The sequence below is a fragment of the Peromyscus eremicus genome, chromosome 4, assembly GCF_949786415.1.
Source record: "Peromyscus eremicus chromosome 4, PerEre_H2_v1, whole genome shotgun sequence".
Lineage (NCBI taxonomy): Eukaryota > Metazoa > Chordata > Mammalia > Rodentia > Cricetidae > Peromyscus > Peromyscus eremicus.
Window position 1 is genome coordinate 110821032 of NC_081419.1, and position 16528 is coordinate 110837559.

General features: G+C 45.6%; 1 protein-coding gene and 2 pseudogenes across 2 annotated transcripts; 1 reads left to right on the plus strand and 2 right to left on the minus strand.

Moving 5' to 3' along the window:
• The first annotated feature begins 4510 nt into the window (after positions 1–4510).
• Positions 4511–7983, plus strand: LOC131907875 (transcription initiation factor TFIID subunit 6-like; annotated as a pseudogene).
• A 4291-nt stretch (positions 7984–12274) lies between these two features.
• Positions 12275–13633, minus strand: LOC131907877 (tripartite motif-containing protein 43-like; annotated as a pseudogene).
• Positions 13634–14074: 441 nt separating this feature from the next.
• On the minus strand, positions 14075–16027 carry LOC131908567 (transcription initiation factor TFIID subunit 6-like). Of its 2 annotated transcripts, XM_059259607.1 has the most exons (2): positions 15902–16027; positions 14075–15871 (listed from the first exon to the last, which is right to left on the minus strand). In XM_059259607.1, exons 1-2 carry the CDS (start codon positions 16025–16027, stop codon positions 14075–14077), a joined length of 1923 nt encoding a protein of 640 aa, XP_059115590.1. The 2 variants fall into 2 exon arrangements, with proteins under 2 accessions (XP_059115590.1, XP_059115589.1); XM_059259606.1 differs by having other exon boundaries at positions 14075–16027.
• Positions 16028–16528: the final 501 nt, after the last annotated feature.

The window sequence follows — 16528 nt, forward strand, 5'->3', positions numbered from 1 at the left end:
GCGACGGATGACCACAGAAAAGCAAGAGGAGAGGCATTTGATTGTGTTTTACTTGAATTCTGAAAGCTCAAGAGGCTAGAGAACGTATGTACAATGGAAGACAAGGAAGGGATAGACAGAGGCCAACATTAAACAATCATGGTAGAAGATAGCGCAGGATGACTGGACACACGCAGTAAAATGCAAAATCAAAGCAAGGGTGGTCAAGAAATAACGGTGGTGATAGACTCACTACCTGACACAGGTAGGCAGGATAGGCAGCTATTTATAAAGCAGACATGTGGGGCTTTTATTTACTTAACAAGCATGCACATACATCATTAAGAAATACTTTCCTGAGCATGCTCAGTTTATGTTCGTAACTCATAATAAAAAATGGAAGGCACATTTGGGAGCCTGTGTAGGTCAAAGGATGGAGCATATGTTTGAAAGGTTAGAATAATTGACCTGCTTGGCTTGAGTCATAAAGTTTTGCCTGAAAAAGAAGATGAAAAAGGAAAGGATATTTAGAAGTTGTTGTTTGGCATACGACATAGGTAAAACTGACCTAACTAGTTGAGAAAGCCCAAGAAAGAAGGCTGGGAGTAGAGCTCAGTGGTAGAGAGTTTGCCTAACCATGTATAGGGTTCTAGGTTCATCCTTAACACTATCAGAATGTTTTTAAGCAGGGATAGAATTAGATCAAAGGGACATATGAAATAACAATAGAGAAGGATTGCAAGACAAAGACTGCTTTTCAACTCAGCTTCTTGTTATGACTACTAGGCTATTTCTAGTTTGTCTTCCCAAAATAAACTGTTTCTTTGTCCATTCTATTCCTTCATTTTTCCCCAGTCATCACCAAGGTGACCTTGACTATAGTCCTGTGACACATTGCTCTCATCTTGAGTCTCTATATCATAACACTTCTTCAAAATAAATAGCTCTCAATTACATATGCATTATCCTCTAATTGAAATATCTCACTCTTTCATTTTCTTATAACTCTACACTTGCCCTCCAAATGTACATAGTAGTCCAGTACTTCCTTGTACATTTGTTCTCAATAAGTCTAATTTCCCAACCCACCAAGAGCCCCAGAGCAAGACACTAGCCCCTCTTATAAAAACATCCAAATAAAAAAATGGGGTACAGATCTAAACAGAATTCTCAACAGAAGAATCTCAAAAGATTGAAAGACATTTAAAGAATTGCTCAACATCCTTGCCATCAGGGAAATGCAAATCAAAATGACCCTGAGATAGCATCTTATACCTGTTAGAATGGCTAAGATCAAAAACACTTATGACAGCTTATGTTGGAAACGATGTGGAGTAAGGAGAACACCCCTCCACTGCAGGTGGGAGTGCAAACTTGTACAGCCAATTTGGATATCAGTACGGCAGCTTCTCAGGTAATTGGGAATCAATCTACCTCAAGACTCAGCAATATCATTCTTGAGCATTTACCCAAAAGATGTTCAATCACACCATTAAGATATTTGCTCAACTATGTTCACAGCAGCTTTATTTGTAATAGCCAGAACCTGAAAAACAACCTAGATGCCACTCAACCAAAGAATGGATAGTGAAAATGTGGTAATTTACACAATGAAGTATTACTCAGTGGTTAAAAACAAAATGACATCATAAAATCTGCAGACAAGTGAATGGAACTAGAAAAAAAAAACCTGTGTGAGGTAACACAGAAACAGAAAGGCAAACATGGTGTGTACTTACTCATAGTAGATATTACATGTAAAGCAAAGGATAATCAGGCCATAATCCACAATCCCAGAGAAGCTAGGTAACAAGGAGGACCCTAAAAGGAACATGCATGGATCACCTTACAAAGGAAAAATAGATAAAATTCCCTGAGTAAATTGAGAGGGGGAAGAGAAAGAGGAAGGAGAACGTGAGGGAACGGGATTGTCAAGTTGGGGGAGAAACAGAGAGGGAGAGCAAGGAAAGAGATATCTTGAGAGAGAGAGAGTGAGAGAGAGAGAGAGAGAGAGAGAGAGAGAGAGAGAGCCATTATGGGGTTAGGGAGAACCTGATGCGAGGGAAATTACCAGGAATCCACAAAGAGGACCCCAGATAAGACTCCAAGCAATAGTGAAGAGGGTCCCTGAACTGGCCTTCCCCTGTAATCAGATTGGTGACTACCCTAATTGTCATAAGAGAGCCTTCATCCAGTAACTGATGGAAGCAGGTGCAGAGATCTACAGCCAAGCACTAGGCCAAGCTCCTGGAGTTCAGTTGAAGTGAGGGGGAAGGATTATATGAGCAAGGGGGATGAAGATCATGAATGGGAAAACCACAGAGACAGCTGAACAGAACCAGTGGGAGCCTCTGGACTGACAGCTGTGGAACCTGCATGGGACCAAACTAGGCCCTCTGAATGTGAGTGACAGTTATGTGGCTTGATCTGTTTGTGGGGCCCTTGGCAGTGGTACCAAGATTTATTCCTGGTGCATGAACTGGATGTTTTTAGAGCCCTATGGTGGGACACCTTGCTCAGCCCAAATGCAGGGAGGAGGGATAGGTCCTGCCTCAACATGCTGTGTCAGACTTTGTTGACTCCACAAGATAGGCCTTTTGCTCTCTGAGGACTAGATGGGAATTGGGGGGAGGTGGTAGGAAGAGAGAGAAGGGGAGAGAGGGGAAACTGATTGGTTTGTAAAATGAAAACAATTTTAAATTAAAAAAAAAACAAGAAATGAAAAAAGGAAAAAGAAGCAATAAGCCATATAAGCAGATACTCACACAATATCACAATGAAGAATGCAAAAATCAAGAGATTCTAGGGATCTGAAATCCATCAGATGTATCTGTATCCTAGCTCCAGCATCACTGGCAGCAGATATATTGTGGAAGAGGAGTTAGAAAGATAGCAAGAGCCAGAATACTAGGAAATCTGCTGAGAAACAGTCTCTCCTAGGAATGGTTACATAAACAAGACTAGAAAAATGAATGTTGATATGGATGTGAAACAGTTTGAAAGAGTCCCACCCCTAGACAAAGAATTAGCCTCTATTAGAAATGACCTTCCTAACTGATCATTCAACACAAGGTGGTCATCCTTTGTAATGGCTATTCCTGGTTGTAAATGTAACTACATATGGAATTAACTAATACCCAAGAGATAAGTGTGGTAACTACTCTGAATCTAGAAGAACAAAACTAAATGACTACTCAGGCACAAACATAGAGAGGTGTGTGTGTGAGAGAGACAGAGAGAGACAGCGAGAGAGAGACAGAGAGACAGAGAGACAGAGACAGACAGACACAGAGAGACACAGACAGAGAGACAGAAAGAGAGAGAGACAGAAAGAGAGAGACAGAGAGAGTGACAAAGAGACATAGAGAGAGAGAGAGAGAAAGAGAGAGAGACAGAGACAGAGATAGAGAGACAGAGAGTGAGAAAGAGAGAGTGAGACAGAGAGAGAGCGAGACAGAAAGAGAAAGACATAGAGAGAGACAATTTGTTTAGTGTACAAGGCTGGATGTCTCAGGCAGTCTTCAGTGTACTTTGGAATCCCCACCACCAAAAAAGGCTCTTATACCAGTGAAGGGATGAACTGGCCAGTGAGAGCGAGGGCAAGTTAACAAAAAGCAAACCCTTTATAGAGGCTGACACCAGAAGATGCAGCTAAGATGTAAGGTGTATTCTCACACCTCAAAACATCTGAGTTTAGGTGGGGCTTCCTACTTCAAATGATTCTATCAAGAAAATTCCCTCACGAGAAAAATCTCAGCATCTTGGGTTTTAGTTAATTCTACATTTCTTTTGTTTGTTTTTTGAAACAGGGTTTCTCTGTGTAGCTTTGGAGCTTGTCTTGGAACTAACTCTGTATACTAGGCTAGCCTTGACCTCACAGACATCAGTATGCCTCTGCCTCCAGAGTGCTGGGGATAAAGGCATGAGCCACAGCCACCTGCATCCCCTTGTATTCTTTAAAAACAGAAAAAAAGAAAACAGAAAGTTGAGTGGGTAGAGAAAGGGGATGAATCTCAAAGACGTTGCAGTTGAAGTGACTATGATAAAAATAAGTGAAACAAAATTATCAAAGAAATAATAAGGATCTTCAAATGTTGATATTTGCTAAAAATCACAGAATGATATAATTACCTGTTAAATTGTAAAAAAAAAAATCAAAAATATAAGCACACCACAAAATATCTAGAAACAGTAAAATATTGTAGCAAAATTACTCATTTTTTTAGACAAGTTTTCACTGTCTAGGCTAGGCAGGCCTTGAACCAGAACTCCTCCCAATTCAGAAGGCCGTTCCCTAGGATTCTTGGATTAAAGGTGTGAGTGACCACACCCAGCTAAGCAGTGACTAGGGAAACCTTGTTGTGACTTGCTTGTGGAGACTGGCCTCAGAGTTAATTCAATCTTCCAATGGAAAGCAACTTGGGAAGAAGTGGGTGTGGTCTTTAGAGACTATAAAAGGACACTCCTAAGCAGCTCTTTGGCAGCCTGGCTCCATCTCTCCATCCTGGGGTGGCATCCTTCCAGGGACAGGAGTTGGAATTCCAGTATGGCCGAAGAAAAGAAGCTGAAACTCAGCAATACTGTGTTGCCCTCTGAGTCCATGAAGGTGGTAGCAGAGTCCATGGGCATTGCTCAGATTCAGGAGGAGACTTGCCAACTCCTGACAGATGAGGTCAGCTACTGCATCAAGGAGATTGCCCAGGATACTTTGAAGTTCATGCACATGGGAAAGCAGAAGAAACTCACTACCAGTGACATTGACTAAGCATTGAAGCTAAAGAACGTGGAGCCACTGTATGGCTTCCATGCTCAGGAATTCATCCCTTTCCGGTCAGCCTCTGGTGGGGGCCGGGAGCTTTACTTCTATGAGGAGAAGGAAGTGGACCTGAGCGATATCATCAACACCCCTCTGCCTCAGGTGCCTCTGGATGTCTGCCTCAAAGCACATTGGCTGAGCATTGAAGGCTGCCAGCCAGCTATACCAGAGAATCCACCCCCAGTACACAAAGAGCAGCAGAAGGATGAGGCCACGGGACCCCTGAAGTCAGCAAAGCCAGGCCAAGAAGAAGATGGACCCCTGAAAGGCAAAGGTCAAGGGGCAGCTGCAGCTGATGGCAAAGGAGAAGAGAAGAAAGCACCTCTTTTCCTGGAGGGAGCCCCTTTGCGCCTGAAGCCCCGCAGCATCCATAAGCTGTCAGCGGAACAGCAGCTGTATTACAAAGCAATCACAGAAGCCTGTGTAGGATCCTGTGAGGCCAAGAGAGCTGAAGCTCTGCAAAGCATTGCCACTGACCCCGGGGCTCTATGACATGCTACCATGGTTCAGTATCTTCATCTCTGAGGGGGTCCGTGTAAACGTGGTTCAGAATAACCTGGCCTTGCTCATCTATCTGATGCGCATGGTGAAGGCCCTGATGGACAATCCCACGCTCTATCTAGAGAAATACGTCCATGAGCTGATTCCAGCAGTCATGACCTGCATTGTGTGCAGACAGCTGTGCCTGCGGCCGGATGTGGACAATCACTGGGCCCTCCGGGATTTTGCTGCCCGTCTAGTGGCTCAGATCTGTAAGCATTTCAGCACAACCACCAACAACATCCAGTCCCGGATCACCAAGACCTTTACTAAGTGCTGGGTAGATGAGAAGACTCCGTGGACAACTCGATATGGCTCCATTGCAGGCCTGGCAGAGCTGGGACACAATGTGATTAAGACGCTGATTCTGCCAAGGCTGCAGCAGGAAGGGGAACGGATCCGCTGTGTCCTGGATGGGCCTGTGCTGAGCAACATTGACCGTATAGCAGCAGACCATGTGCAGAGCCTTCTCCTGAAACACTGTGCCCCGGTACTGGCGAAGCTGCGCCCTCCACCTGACGATCAGGATGCCTACCTGTTGGTGAAATTATTAAGGCCACTCCACCTAGTTAAAAGGAGAATTATTTAATGGCGTAACTTACAAATTAAGGGATAGGTAGGTTGCGGGGTCTGGGAAAGGTGAATCGCAGTCCAGCCGTGTTCTCTGGAGCTCTGCTTGGCCCACCTCCACAGTCCAGGGTTCCAGAACAGAGAGAGAGCGCTGGCCCATCCAGATCATGGGTCTCCAGGCGCCTCCCTTGGCCCGCCTTGTAGGCGTGACAGTTGCCAAAGTCTCAGTGGGGGTTGGAACTTCCAGATCAAAGCTGGAATGGCTACCCACTACATCTCCCCCTTTTTGTCTAAATAAGAAAGTTCTAACCTAATACCAGACTATATACAAAGGAATGGTTATCAAATATTGTCCAGGAATAATGAGGAATAATGACCCAGATAAGATGGAACTACAACCAATGCAAACAATATCAAGCAAGAAACACATACTAAAATCCAGAGAAGTATAGAGCATAGGTAAATGGCATGTTACAAAGATCATTCCAAAAGGTGTCCTATCCTAAAGAACCTGAATCTAATACTTAATATGTTCTATCTACTAAGTTGTAACTATAACTGCTAGTCTTCAATGCCATCAAAGACCTGAGAAGGAATATAATGGTACCTGAGAAATGGTAGATGGATGCAAGCAACTTTCGAAAATCTTGCAAGAGTAGACCGAGACAGCTGGCAGCCTGGACAGTCACTTAATGTTTCTCAGCATTGTTGGTGCATTCAAATTGGCTACAGGCCTAAAGTATCTGACAGACCATTTTCAGAAGCAGGAATTCTAAAAGACCATCTTACCCTGTCTTGGCAGAGTACAGTGGTTGCTTTCCTTGTGTCCCGCTTGTCTAGAAAGGACAGCATTGCATTTGTACTGTCAGCCGTCAAGGCAAGGGCAGTTCTTTGCCCAGTAGGCCATTTTGTGCCAAGAAGACAAACTTCCAAAGGAAATGTCTTAGAAGTCCAACATTCTCTTGGGATCAAATTGGTGCAGGCAGGAGCAATTTTGTTTCATGTCAGTCGGTAGAGCATGGGACTCTTAATCCCAGGGTCGTAGAATTGTGCCCCACGTTGGGTGCCAGGTGTTGGTGAAATTATTAAGGTCACTCCACGTAGTTAAAAGGAGATTTATTTAATGGCGTAACATACAAATTAAGGGATAGGTAGGTCGCGGGGTGTGGGGAAGGTGTATCACAGTCCAACGGTGTTCTCTGGAGCTCTGCTTCGCCCACCTCCACCGTCCAGCATCCCAGAACAGAAAGAGCCTCATCCATCCAGGTCTCCAGTCTCCAGGCGCCTCCCTTGGCCCCGCCTTGTAGACGTGACAGTTGCCGAAGTCTCAATGGGGATTGGAACTTCCAGATCAAAGCTGGAATGGCTACCCACTACACCTACCGGGGAGAATTTGGGTCCCTTGGGCCCCTTCTCTGCTCCCATGTCATGAAGGCCAGGGCCCAGGCTGCTCTACAAACTCAGCAGGTCAACAGGACCACACTCACCATCACACAGCCTCGGCTCACACTGACCCTCTCACAGGCCCCTCAGCCAAGCCCTTGGACCCCTGGCTTAGTGAAGGTTCCTGGTTCCACTGCCTTGCCTGTCCAGACACTGGTGTCTGCTAGAGCTGCTGCCCCTCCTCAGCCTTCTCCTCCTCCAACCAAGTTTATCGTAATGTCCTCATCTTCCTGTGCCTCATCGACCCAGCGGGGCTTGTCCCTGGGCACCTCAGCTCCTGGCTCAGGCTCTACCACTACCTCTCCTGTCACCATCACGGTTCCCAGGGTGCAGCCCATCATCAGAGTGGTCCTTAAGGCCACCACCGGATCCCCAAGCACAGCCCCTGCTGGCTCTGGCTGTGTTCAGAAATACATTGTGGTCTCCCTTTCCCAACAGGGGAAGGCAAAGGAGGCCCTCCTTCTCATCCTTCTCCAGTTCTCACCCATCATCTTCGCCATCCCCACTTGGGGGCAGTGCCCTCTGTGGGGCAGAAGCAGGAAGCTGGGGACAGTCCAACTCCAGCTCCAGGTACTCCTAAGGCTAATGGCTCCCAGCGAATTGAACCTGGCTCCCCTCAGCCTGCTCTGTGGTAGCATCACATCTGCTGACCTCCTCTTGTGCAGATTCCTCCACACACATAGAAAGCGGGAGGTAGGAGGTTGTTTCACCAGTGACTTTCTCTTTTGATACTGTACAATTGAGTTTCAGAATAAAAAAAAAAAAAAAGCACACTCCAAGTGCCAGCCAAGTTCACTCTTCACCAGACCATACAGAGTGTGTTTCTAAACATTCTGGCTCCAGACACTGTTAGATCTATCCACACTTTCAGGATTGGACCCCAGAGTTGAACTGATATTATTCTGTCTTGACTCAATATTGCTGAGGCCAGAGACAAGTCTGTGGAGAAATGGAGTCAGACATCTCACAAGCCTTCCAGGAAGAACTCACCTGCTTCATCTGCCTGAACTGCCTTACAGACACAGTCACCATAAGTTGTGGCCACAGCCTCTGTCAAGCCTGCCTCCACCTTTCTTGGGAAGACATCCAGCTTCCTGTCCATTGCCCTACATGTAGGGAACCATCCGAGCAGAAGGACTTCAGAACCAACACTGTTCTGAAGAAGCTGGTGTCCATTGCCAGATAAGCCAGCCTCATGAAGTACCTAAGCTCTGAGGAGCATAAATGTGTGACCCACAAGGAGACAAAGAGGATCTTCTGTGTTGAGAACAGGATCTATCTCTGTCAGCTCTGCTCTGATTCCCATGAGCACAGAGGTCACCAACACAGTCCCATTGAAGTGGCTGCTGAGGGGCAAATGGAAAGACTTTTACAGCAAATGGCGTCTTTGAGGGAGAAGATCCAAGAAAATAAAGGGAATATAGAGGCAGAGAACAGAATGACAACTCTGTGGATGGACTACTGGACACTGCAAAAGCAAATGGTCAGGGCAGATTATAGGACACTGTATCTGGTCTGGGGTCAAAAGGAACAGCAGCATATTGAGTGTATGAAAAATGAAAGCCAATGTGTTTTAGAGAGGCTTGCCTAGCCTATACAGTGAGAACTTGTCTAAAAAAAAATGAGTAATTTTGTTACAATATTTTAGTGCTTCTAAATATTTTGTGGTGAGCTTATAATTTTGCTTTTCTTTTTACAATGTAACAGATAATGATATCAATCTGTGATTTTAGCAAATATTGACATTAAAAGATTATCAGTTCTTTGATAATTTTGTTCAAAGTATTTTTATCATATTCGCTTCAACTGCAATTTCTTTGAGATTCACCCCCTTTCTCTACCCACTCAACTTTCTGTTCTTTTCTTTTTTTCTTTTTTTAAAAATACATGTTTGGGGTGCCAGGTGGTCCCAGACTCTGGAGGCAGAGGCAGGCTGATGTCTGTGAGGCCTTGGCCAACCTGCTCTACAGAGTGAGTTCCAAGACAGGCTCCAAAGCTACACAGAGAAACCCTGTCTCAAAAACAAAAACCAAAAACTAAAAAACACCATGTAGAATTAACTAAACCCAAGAGGCTGAGATGTTTCTCTCATGAGGGAATTTTCTTGATTGAATATCATTTGAAGTAAGAAAGTTCCACATAAACTCACACATTTTGAGGTGTGTGAATACACCTGAAATCTTAGCTGCATCTTCTGGTGAAAGCCTCTATAAAGGACATGGAAGAAGGAAACTCTTTCATCTTTTCTATTTGTTATCTTACCTTTGCTCTCACTAGCAAGTTCATCCCTTAACTGCTATAAGAGCCGTTTTTCGGGGTGTGGATTCCAAAGTACCCTGAAGACCAGCCTAGACAGCCTAGACATAGACATCCAGCCTTGCAGACTGAACAAATGCTCGCTCTCTCTCTCTCTCTCTCTCTCTCTCTCTCTCTCTCTCTCTCTCTCTCTCTCTCTCTCTCCACCAACTCTCTGTATGTGTGTGCCTGAGTAATCATTTACTTTTTTTCCTCTAGGTTCAGGGTAGTACCCACACATATCTCTTGAGTTTTACTTAATTCCACATGTGGTCAATTTGACAACCAGGAACAGCCATCACTATTCCTCAAACTTTCCCACATCCATATCAACATATTGATTGTTCTAGTCTTGTCTATGTAACCATTTCTTGCAGAGACTGCTTCACAGCAGACTTCCTAGTATTCTGACTCTTACTATCTTCTGACACCTCTTCCACATTATTTCTAGAGCCATAGCAAATATTGTGAACAGTACAGCAAAAGAATCATAAAATTAGGATAAATGATTTATTCATTGAAGTAGTTTTATGCCTTCAGATAGAGACTGTCAGAAAGAATGGGTGGGGATGGGTGAATAGACAGCTCCACTCTCTTGTTTGGATTCTATGTTGTCTTCCAGAATTCTTCAGCTGGATCAATCTCTAGTTGTTCATATGGTGGTTGATATGATACTGATCCCTTTATGTAACATAAACCTTAAAAAGTCTTATTAACAAAAAACCCAGAGCTGGACATTGGGGTGAAAACTGAAAGCTCAGAGAAGCAGAGCAAGCCAACTACAAATTCTATCCTCTTTGAAATCTTCAGTCTCAAGATAGTGAGTTCCTGTTTCCTGATGCCTTACATAACTTTTTCTGCCCTGCCATCTTACTTCCTGGGATTAAAGGTGTGTGTGCTTCCCAAGCAAAGGCATGCAATCTCAAGTGTTGGGATTAAAGGTGTGTGCCATCTTGCCTGGCTCTGTTCTCAATTTGGCCTTGAACTTACAGATATCTCTGTTTTCAGAATGATAGGATTAAGGGTTTGTGCCATCACTATCTAGCCTGATGTCTAATCTACTGACTGGCTAGGTCCTCTAATACCCAGATAAGTTTCATTGGAGTGCCAAATATATCACCACAGTGTCCCATGTTTAGTCAACTGTAATTTATTTCCCATTCTATTAATGATGAGCACTGAAGTTGTACTTTGGCTATTGTGATGAACACTTTAGGTGTATGTATGGTACAAATGTTCATGGGTAAATGTGTGTTTGGGTGAGGCCAGAGAAGGATGTCAGATGTCCTGCTCTATTACACACCAGGTTTTTCCCTTAATAAAGAGACTCTCATGGAACCTGAAACTCCATTTTAGCTAGGTGCCTAACCAGCATGATCCAAGGACATGCTTGTATCCAACCCTCAAAGCTGGGGTAAAAGGCATGAGAGGAATTGCCTGGCTTTTATATGGGTGCTGAGGATTTGAACTCAGATCTTTGTGTTTGATCAGCAAATGCTCTTACTCACTGAGCCATCTCCCCAGGTACTGCTATGAACAATTTTTCCTCCGACTAAGCTAATACATGTCTCTTGGTGAATAAAAGTACATATTTCTAGCATGCAGATACCTACAAATGGCACTACTGAGTCATCTTGTGTGGACATGTTTCGATTTATTAGATCATGCTAGTTTACTAAAGTGATTGTGCCAATTTGTACTGCTTCTGCTGAACATCAGAGTTTTAATGAGCTTCATTCTTATGAGAAAGGTATAACCCATGCTGCCCTTGAATTTCTCACTTTTTTTCCCAGTCTCTGGAGTACTAGGATGACAGCAGTGTACTATAACACTCAAGTAGTCCATATATTTTTTATGTCAATAGTCCATGATTTTCCTGGTGTTCTCCAGAACATGTAACACAAATATTAAATGGTCTTATTAACAGAAGAAAAAAAAAAACCCAAGAACCAGATATTGAGGTGAAAGCTGAAAGATCTGAAAAACAGAACAAGCCATAGGCAACTCCTGAGCCAATCCTGTTTCCATGAAATTCAGACCGAAAGCCTCTGAGTCCTCACTGCTGAGGGTCTCAGTTGAATTGCTCTTTAGTTCCTGTCTCCTCATGCCTCAAATACCATTTCTGTGCCCTGACATTTTTCTTCCTCTCTCTGCCCAGCTACATCACTTCCTGTCTGTCTGTATAGACCTGCAGACCTCTATGGTTCACTAGTGCTGGGATTAAAGGATACCTGCCACCACACCAGGCTCAGTGCCCAGTGTGGCCTTGAACTCACAGAGATATGGATGATCTCTCCTGAATTGCTAAGATTAAAGGCATGTGCTACCACTGCCTGACTTCTATGTTTAAAAAAGTGGCTGACTTTTTTCCTTTGATGGATCCCCAGGCAAGTTTTCTTTATCATAGCACAAATAAAACACTGCCCAAAGAACACTGGAACAAAAGGGAACAGACAGAGAACTACTGATCTAGAGTTCAGGTTCTTCACTCCAGGGCTGAGGACAGAAAATTGAAGATGCTCTTTATTTTTCATTTAATAATATTTTAATATTTAATAACAATAAATGAGGTAACATTACATTAAGAAATACTTAAAAACACTGATATACCGGGATTACATCTTCCGAGGATCACATGGGGCCAGTGGAGAAGAATGGTCTGACAGAGGGATTGAAGGTGCCAGAAGGATACTTGTATATGAGAGAACTCTATGCAACATTCAGGAAACTTAAACATCCCTCCCCACAATCGAGGAACACACCAATCTGGCCCAGTGGTCTCTCTATATAGTGCTGGAATACTGGGCATGTGGTGAGGAGACTGTAATGATCACCCTCCTTGACACACACAAGAAGAAGTGCACCCTCAGATTCAATGAGCTGGTTTCTGTTGCTTAACCAGGAATCCTTACAGACCCCCACAGCCCAGTCCTAGGAACTGTTCAAATCCAGCTCCCAGTAATATTTTCCTGAGATGAAGCACTCTGCTTTCCAGGAAGCCAAATAGGTTCCAGCAGAATCCAAAGGTGTATTCTCACCGTGAGGTCTGAAGCTGCATCTCCTCATGACGTTAAAGAGCTTCACGTTGTCATGGCATATGCTTGTAAATTCGAAGACAATGTTCACTTGGAAGTGGCTGTACCTTTCAGTCAGTCCACTGATGGGTAGAGAGCTGAGCTCTAGATCCAGAGTCTGGGGCATGCTCAGCTGCTGCTGCATTGACTCACTCCTCCTGAACATGTCATCCAAACCCTGGAGCAGTAGCTCATTTGGCTGCTGGGACATTGCCATCAGCTCCTCATACATTCCTCTTAGCTGTTGGCTCTTTTGAACCATCATGGCTTCCCTTCTCCTGAGCTTCTTTAAAACACGTTGGCCTTCATTTTGCATACACTCAATATGTTGCTCTTCCTCTTGACCCCGCACCGGACACAGTCTCCTATACTCTGCTCTGATCATTTGCTCCCGCAGTGTCAGGTAGTCCGTCCACAGAGTTGTCATTCTGTTCTCTGCCTCTATATTCCCTTTATTTTCTTGGATCTTCTCCTTCAAAGACGCCATTTGCTGTAAAAGTCTTTCCATTTGCCCCTCAGCAGCCACTTCGATGGGACCGTGTTGGTGACTTCTGTGCTCATGGGAGTCAGAGCAGAGCTGACAGAGATAGATCCTGTTCTCAACACAGAAGATCTTCTTTGTCTCCTTGTGGGTCACACATTTATGTTCCTCAGAGCTCAGGTACTTCATGAGCCTGGCTTGTCTGGCAATGGACACCAGCTTCTTCAGAACAGTGTTGGTTCTGAAGTCCTTCTGCTCCGATGGTTCCCTACACGTAGGGCAATGGACAGGAAGCTGGATGTCTTCCCAAGAAAGGTGGAGGCAGGCTTGACAGAAGCTGTGGCCACAGCTTATGGTGACTATGTCTGTAAGGCAGTTCAGGCAGATGAAGCAGGTGAGTTCTTCCTGGAAGGCTTGTGAGATGTCTGACTCCATTTCTCCACAGACTTGTCTCTGGCCTCAGCAATACTGAGTCAGGACAGAACAATATTAGTTCAACTCCGGGGTCCAATCCTCCATGTTTGCATAGAACTAGCAGTCTCTGGAGCCAGAATGGTTAGAAACATGCTCTGTCTTGTCTGGTGAAGAATGAACTTGGCTGGCTCTCGGAGTGTCCTTTTTTCTTTTTTTTTTTTTTTTTTTTTTTTTTTTTTTACAAATCCAACTTTTTTATTCTGAAACTTAACTGTACAGTCTCTAAAAGAAAGTCACCCGGGAAACAACCTCCTACCTCCTGCTTTCTATGTGCGTGGAGGAATCTGCACAAGAGGAGGTCAGCAGATGTGATGCTACCACAGAGCAGGCTGAGGGGAGCCAGGTTCAATTCGCTGGGAGCCATTAGCCTTAGGAGTACCTGGAGCTGGAGTTGGGCTGTCCTCAGCTTCCTGCTTCTGCCCCACAGAGGGCACTGCCCCCAAGTGGGGATGGCGAAGATGATGGGGGAGGGACTGGAGAAGGATGAGAAGGAGGGCCTCCTTTGCCTTCCCCTGTTGGGGGAAGGGAGACCACAATGTATTTCTGAACATGGCCAGGGCCAGCAGGGGCTGTGCTTGGCTGTCCGGTGTTGGCCTTAGAGACCAGCTTGATGATGGGCTGCACCCTGGGAACCGTGGTGGTGACAGGAGAGGTCGTGGTAGAGCCTGAGCCAGGAGCTGAGGTGCCCAGGGACAAGCCCCGCTGGGTTGATGAGGCACTGGAAGATGAGGACTTTACGATAAACTTGGTTGGAGGAGGAGAAGGCTGAGGAGGGGCAGCAGCTCTAGCAGACACCAGTGTCTGGACAGGCAAGGCAGTGGAACCAGGAACCTTCACTAAGCCAGGGGCCCGAGGGCCTGGCTGAGGGGCCTGCGAGAGGGTCAGTGTGGGCCGAGGCTGTGTGATGGTGAGTGTGGTCCTGTTGACCTGCTGAGTTTGTAGAGCAGCCTGGGCCCTGGCCTTCACGACATGGGAGCAGAGAAGAGGCCCAAGGGACCCAAATTCTCCCCGGTAGGCATCCTGATCGTCAGGTGGAGGGCGCAGCTTCGCCAGTACCGGGGCACAGTGTTTCAGGAGAAGGCTCTGCACACGGTCTGCTGCTATACGGTCAATGTTGCTCAGCACAGGCCCATCCAGGACACAGCGGATCCGTTCCCCTTCCTGCTGCAGCCTTGGCAGAATCAGCGTCTTAATCACATTGTGTCCCAGCTCTGCCAGGCCTGCAATGGAGCCATATCGAGTTGTCCACGGAGTCTTCTCATCTACCCAGCACTTAGTAAAGGTCTTGGTGATCCGGGACTGGATGTTGTTGGTGGTTGTGCTGAAATGTTTACAGATCTGGGCCACTAGACGGGCAGCAAAATCCCGGAGGGCCCAGTGATTGTCCACATCCGGCCGCAGGCACAGCTGTCTGCACACAATGCAGGTCATGACTGCAGGAATCAGCTCGTGCACATATTTCTCTAGATAGAGCGTGGGATTGTCCATCAGGGCCTTCACCATGCGCATCAGATAGATGAGCAAGGCCAGGTTATTCTGAACCACGTTTACACGGACCCCCTCAGAGATGAAGATACTGAACCATGGTAGCACGTCATAGAGCCCCGGGTCGGTGGCAATGCTTTGCAGAGCTTCAGCTCTCTTGGCCTCACAGGATCCTACACAGGCTTCTGTGATCGCTTTGTAATACAGCTGCTGTTCCGCTGACAGCTTATGGATGCAGCGGGGCTTCAGGCGCAAAGGGGCTCCCTCCAGGAAAAGAGGTGCTTTCTTCTCTTCTCCTTTGCCATCAGCTGCAGCTGCCCCTTGACCTTTGCCTTTCAGGGGTCCATCTTCTTCTTGGCCTGGCTTTGCTGACTTCAGGGGTCCCGTGGCCTCATCCTTCTGCTGCTCTTTGTGTACTGGGGGTGGATTCTCTGGTATAGCTGGCTGGCAGCCTTCAATGCTCAGCCAATGTGCTTTGAGGCAGACATCCAGAGGCACCTGAGGCAGAGGGGTGTTGATGATATCGCTCAGGTCCACTTCCTTCTCCTCACAGAAGTAAAGCTCCCGGCCCCCACCAGAGGCTGACCGGAAAGGGATGAATTCCTGAGCATGGAAGCCATACAGTGGCTCCACGTTCTTTAGCTTCAATGCATAGTCAATGTCACTGGTAGTGAGTTTCCTCTGCTTTCCCATGTGCATGAACTTCAAAGCATCCTGGGCAATCTCCTTGATGCGGTAGCTGACCTCATCTGTCAGGAGTTGGCAAGTCTCCTCCTGAATCTGAGCAATGCCCATGGACTCTGCTACCACCTTCATGGACTCAGGGGGCAACACAGTATTGCTGAGTTTCAGCTTCTTTTCTTCGGCCATACTGGAATTCCAACTCCTGTCCCTGGAAGGATGCCACCCCAGGGTGGAGAGATGGAGCCAGGCTGCCAAAGAGCTGCTTAGGAGTGTCCTTTTATAGTCTCTACAGACCACGCCCACTTCTTCCCAAGTCGCTTTCCATTGGAAGATTGAATTAATTCTGAGGCCAGTCTCCACAAGCAAATCTCCACAAGATTTCCAAAGTCACTGCTTAGCTGGGTGTGGTCGCTCACACCTTTAATCCAAGAATCCTAGGGAACGGCCTTCTGAATTGGGAGGAGTTCTGGTTCAAGGCCTGCCTAGCCTAGACAGTGAAAACTTGTCTAAAAAAAATGAGTAATTTTGCTACAATATTTTACTGTTTCTAGGTATTTTGTGGTATGCTTATATTTTTGATTTTCTTTTTACAATGTAACAGATAATGATATCAATCTGTGATTTTTAGGAAATATCAACATTAAAAGATCCCTATCAGTTCTTTGATAATTATGTTCCACTTATTTT

Coding starts and splice junctions, on each gene's coding strand:
- LOC131908567 (XM_059259606.1), bottom strand. CDS start 16,027: ATGGCCGAAGAAAAGAAGCTGAAACTCAGCAATACTGTGTTGCCCCCT.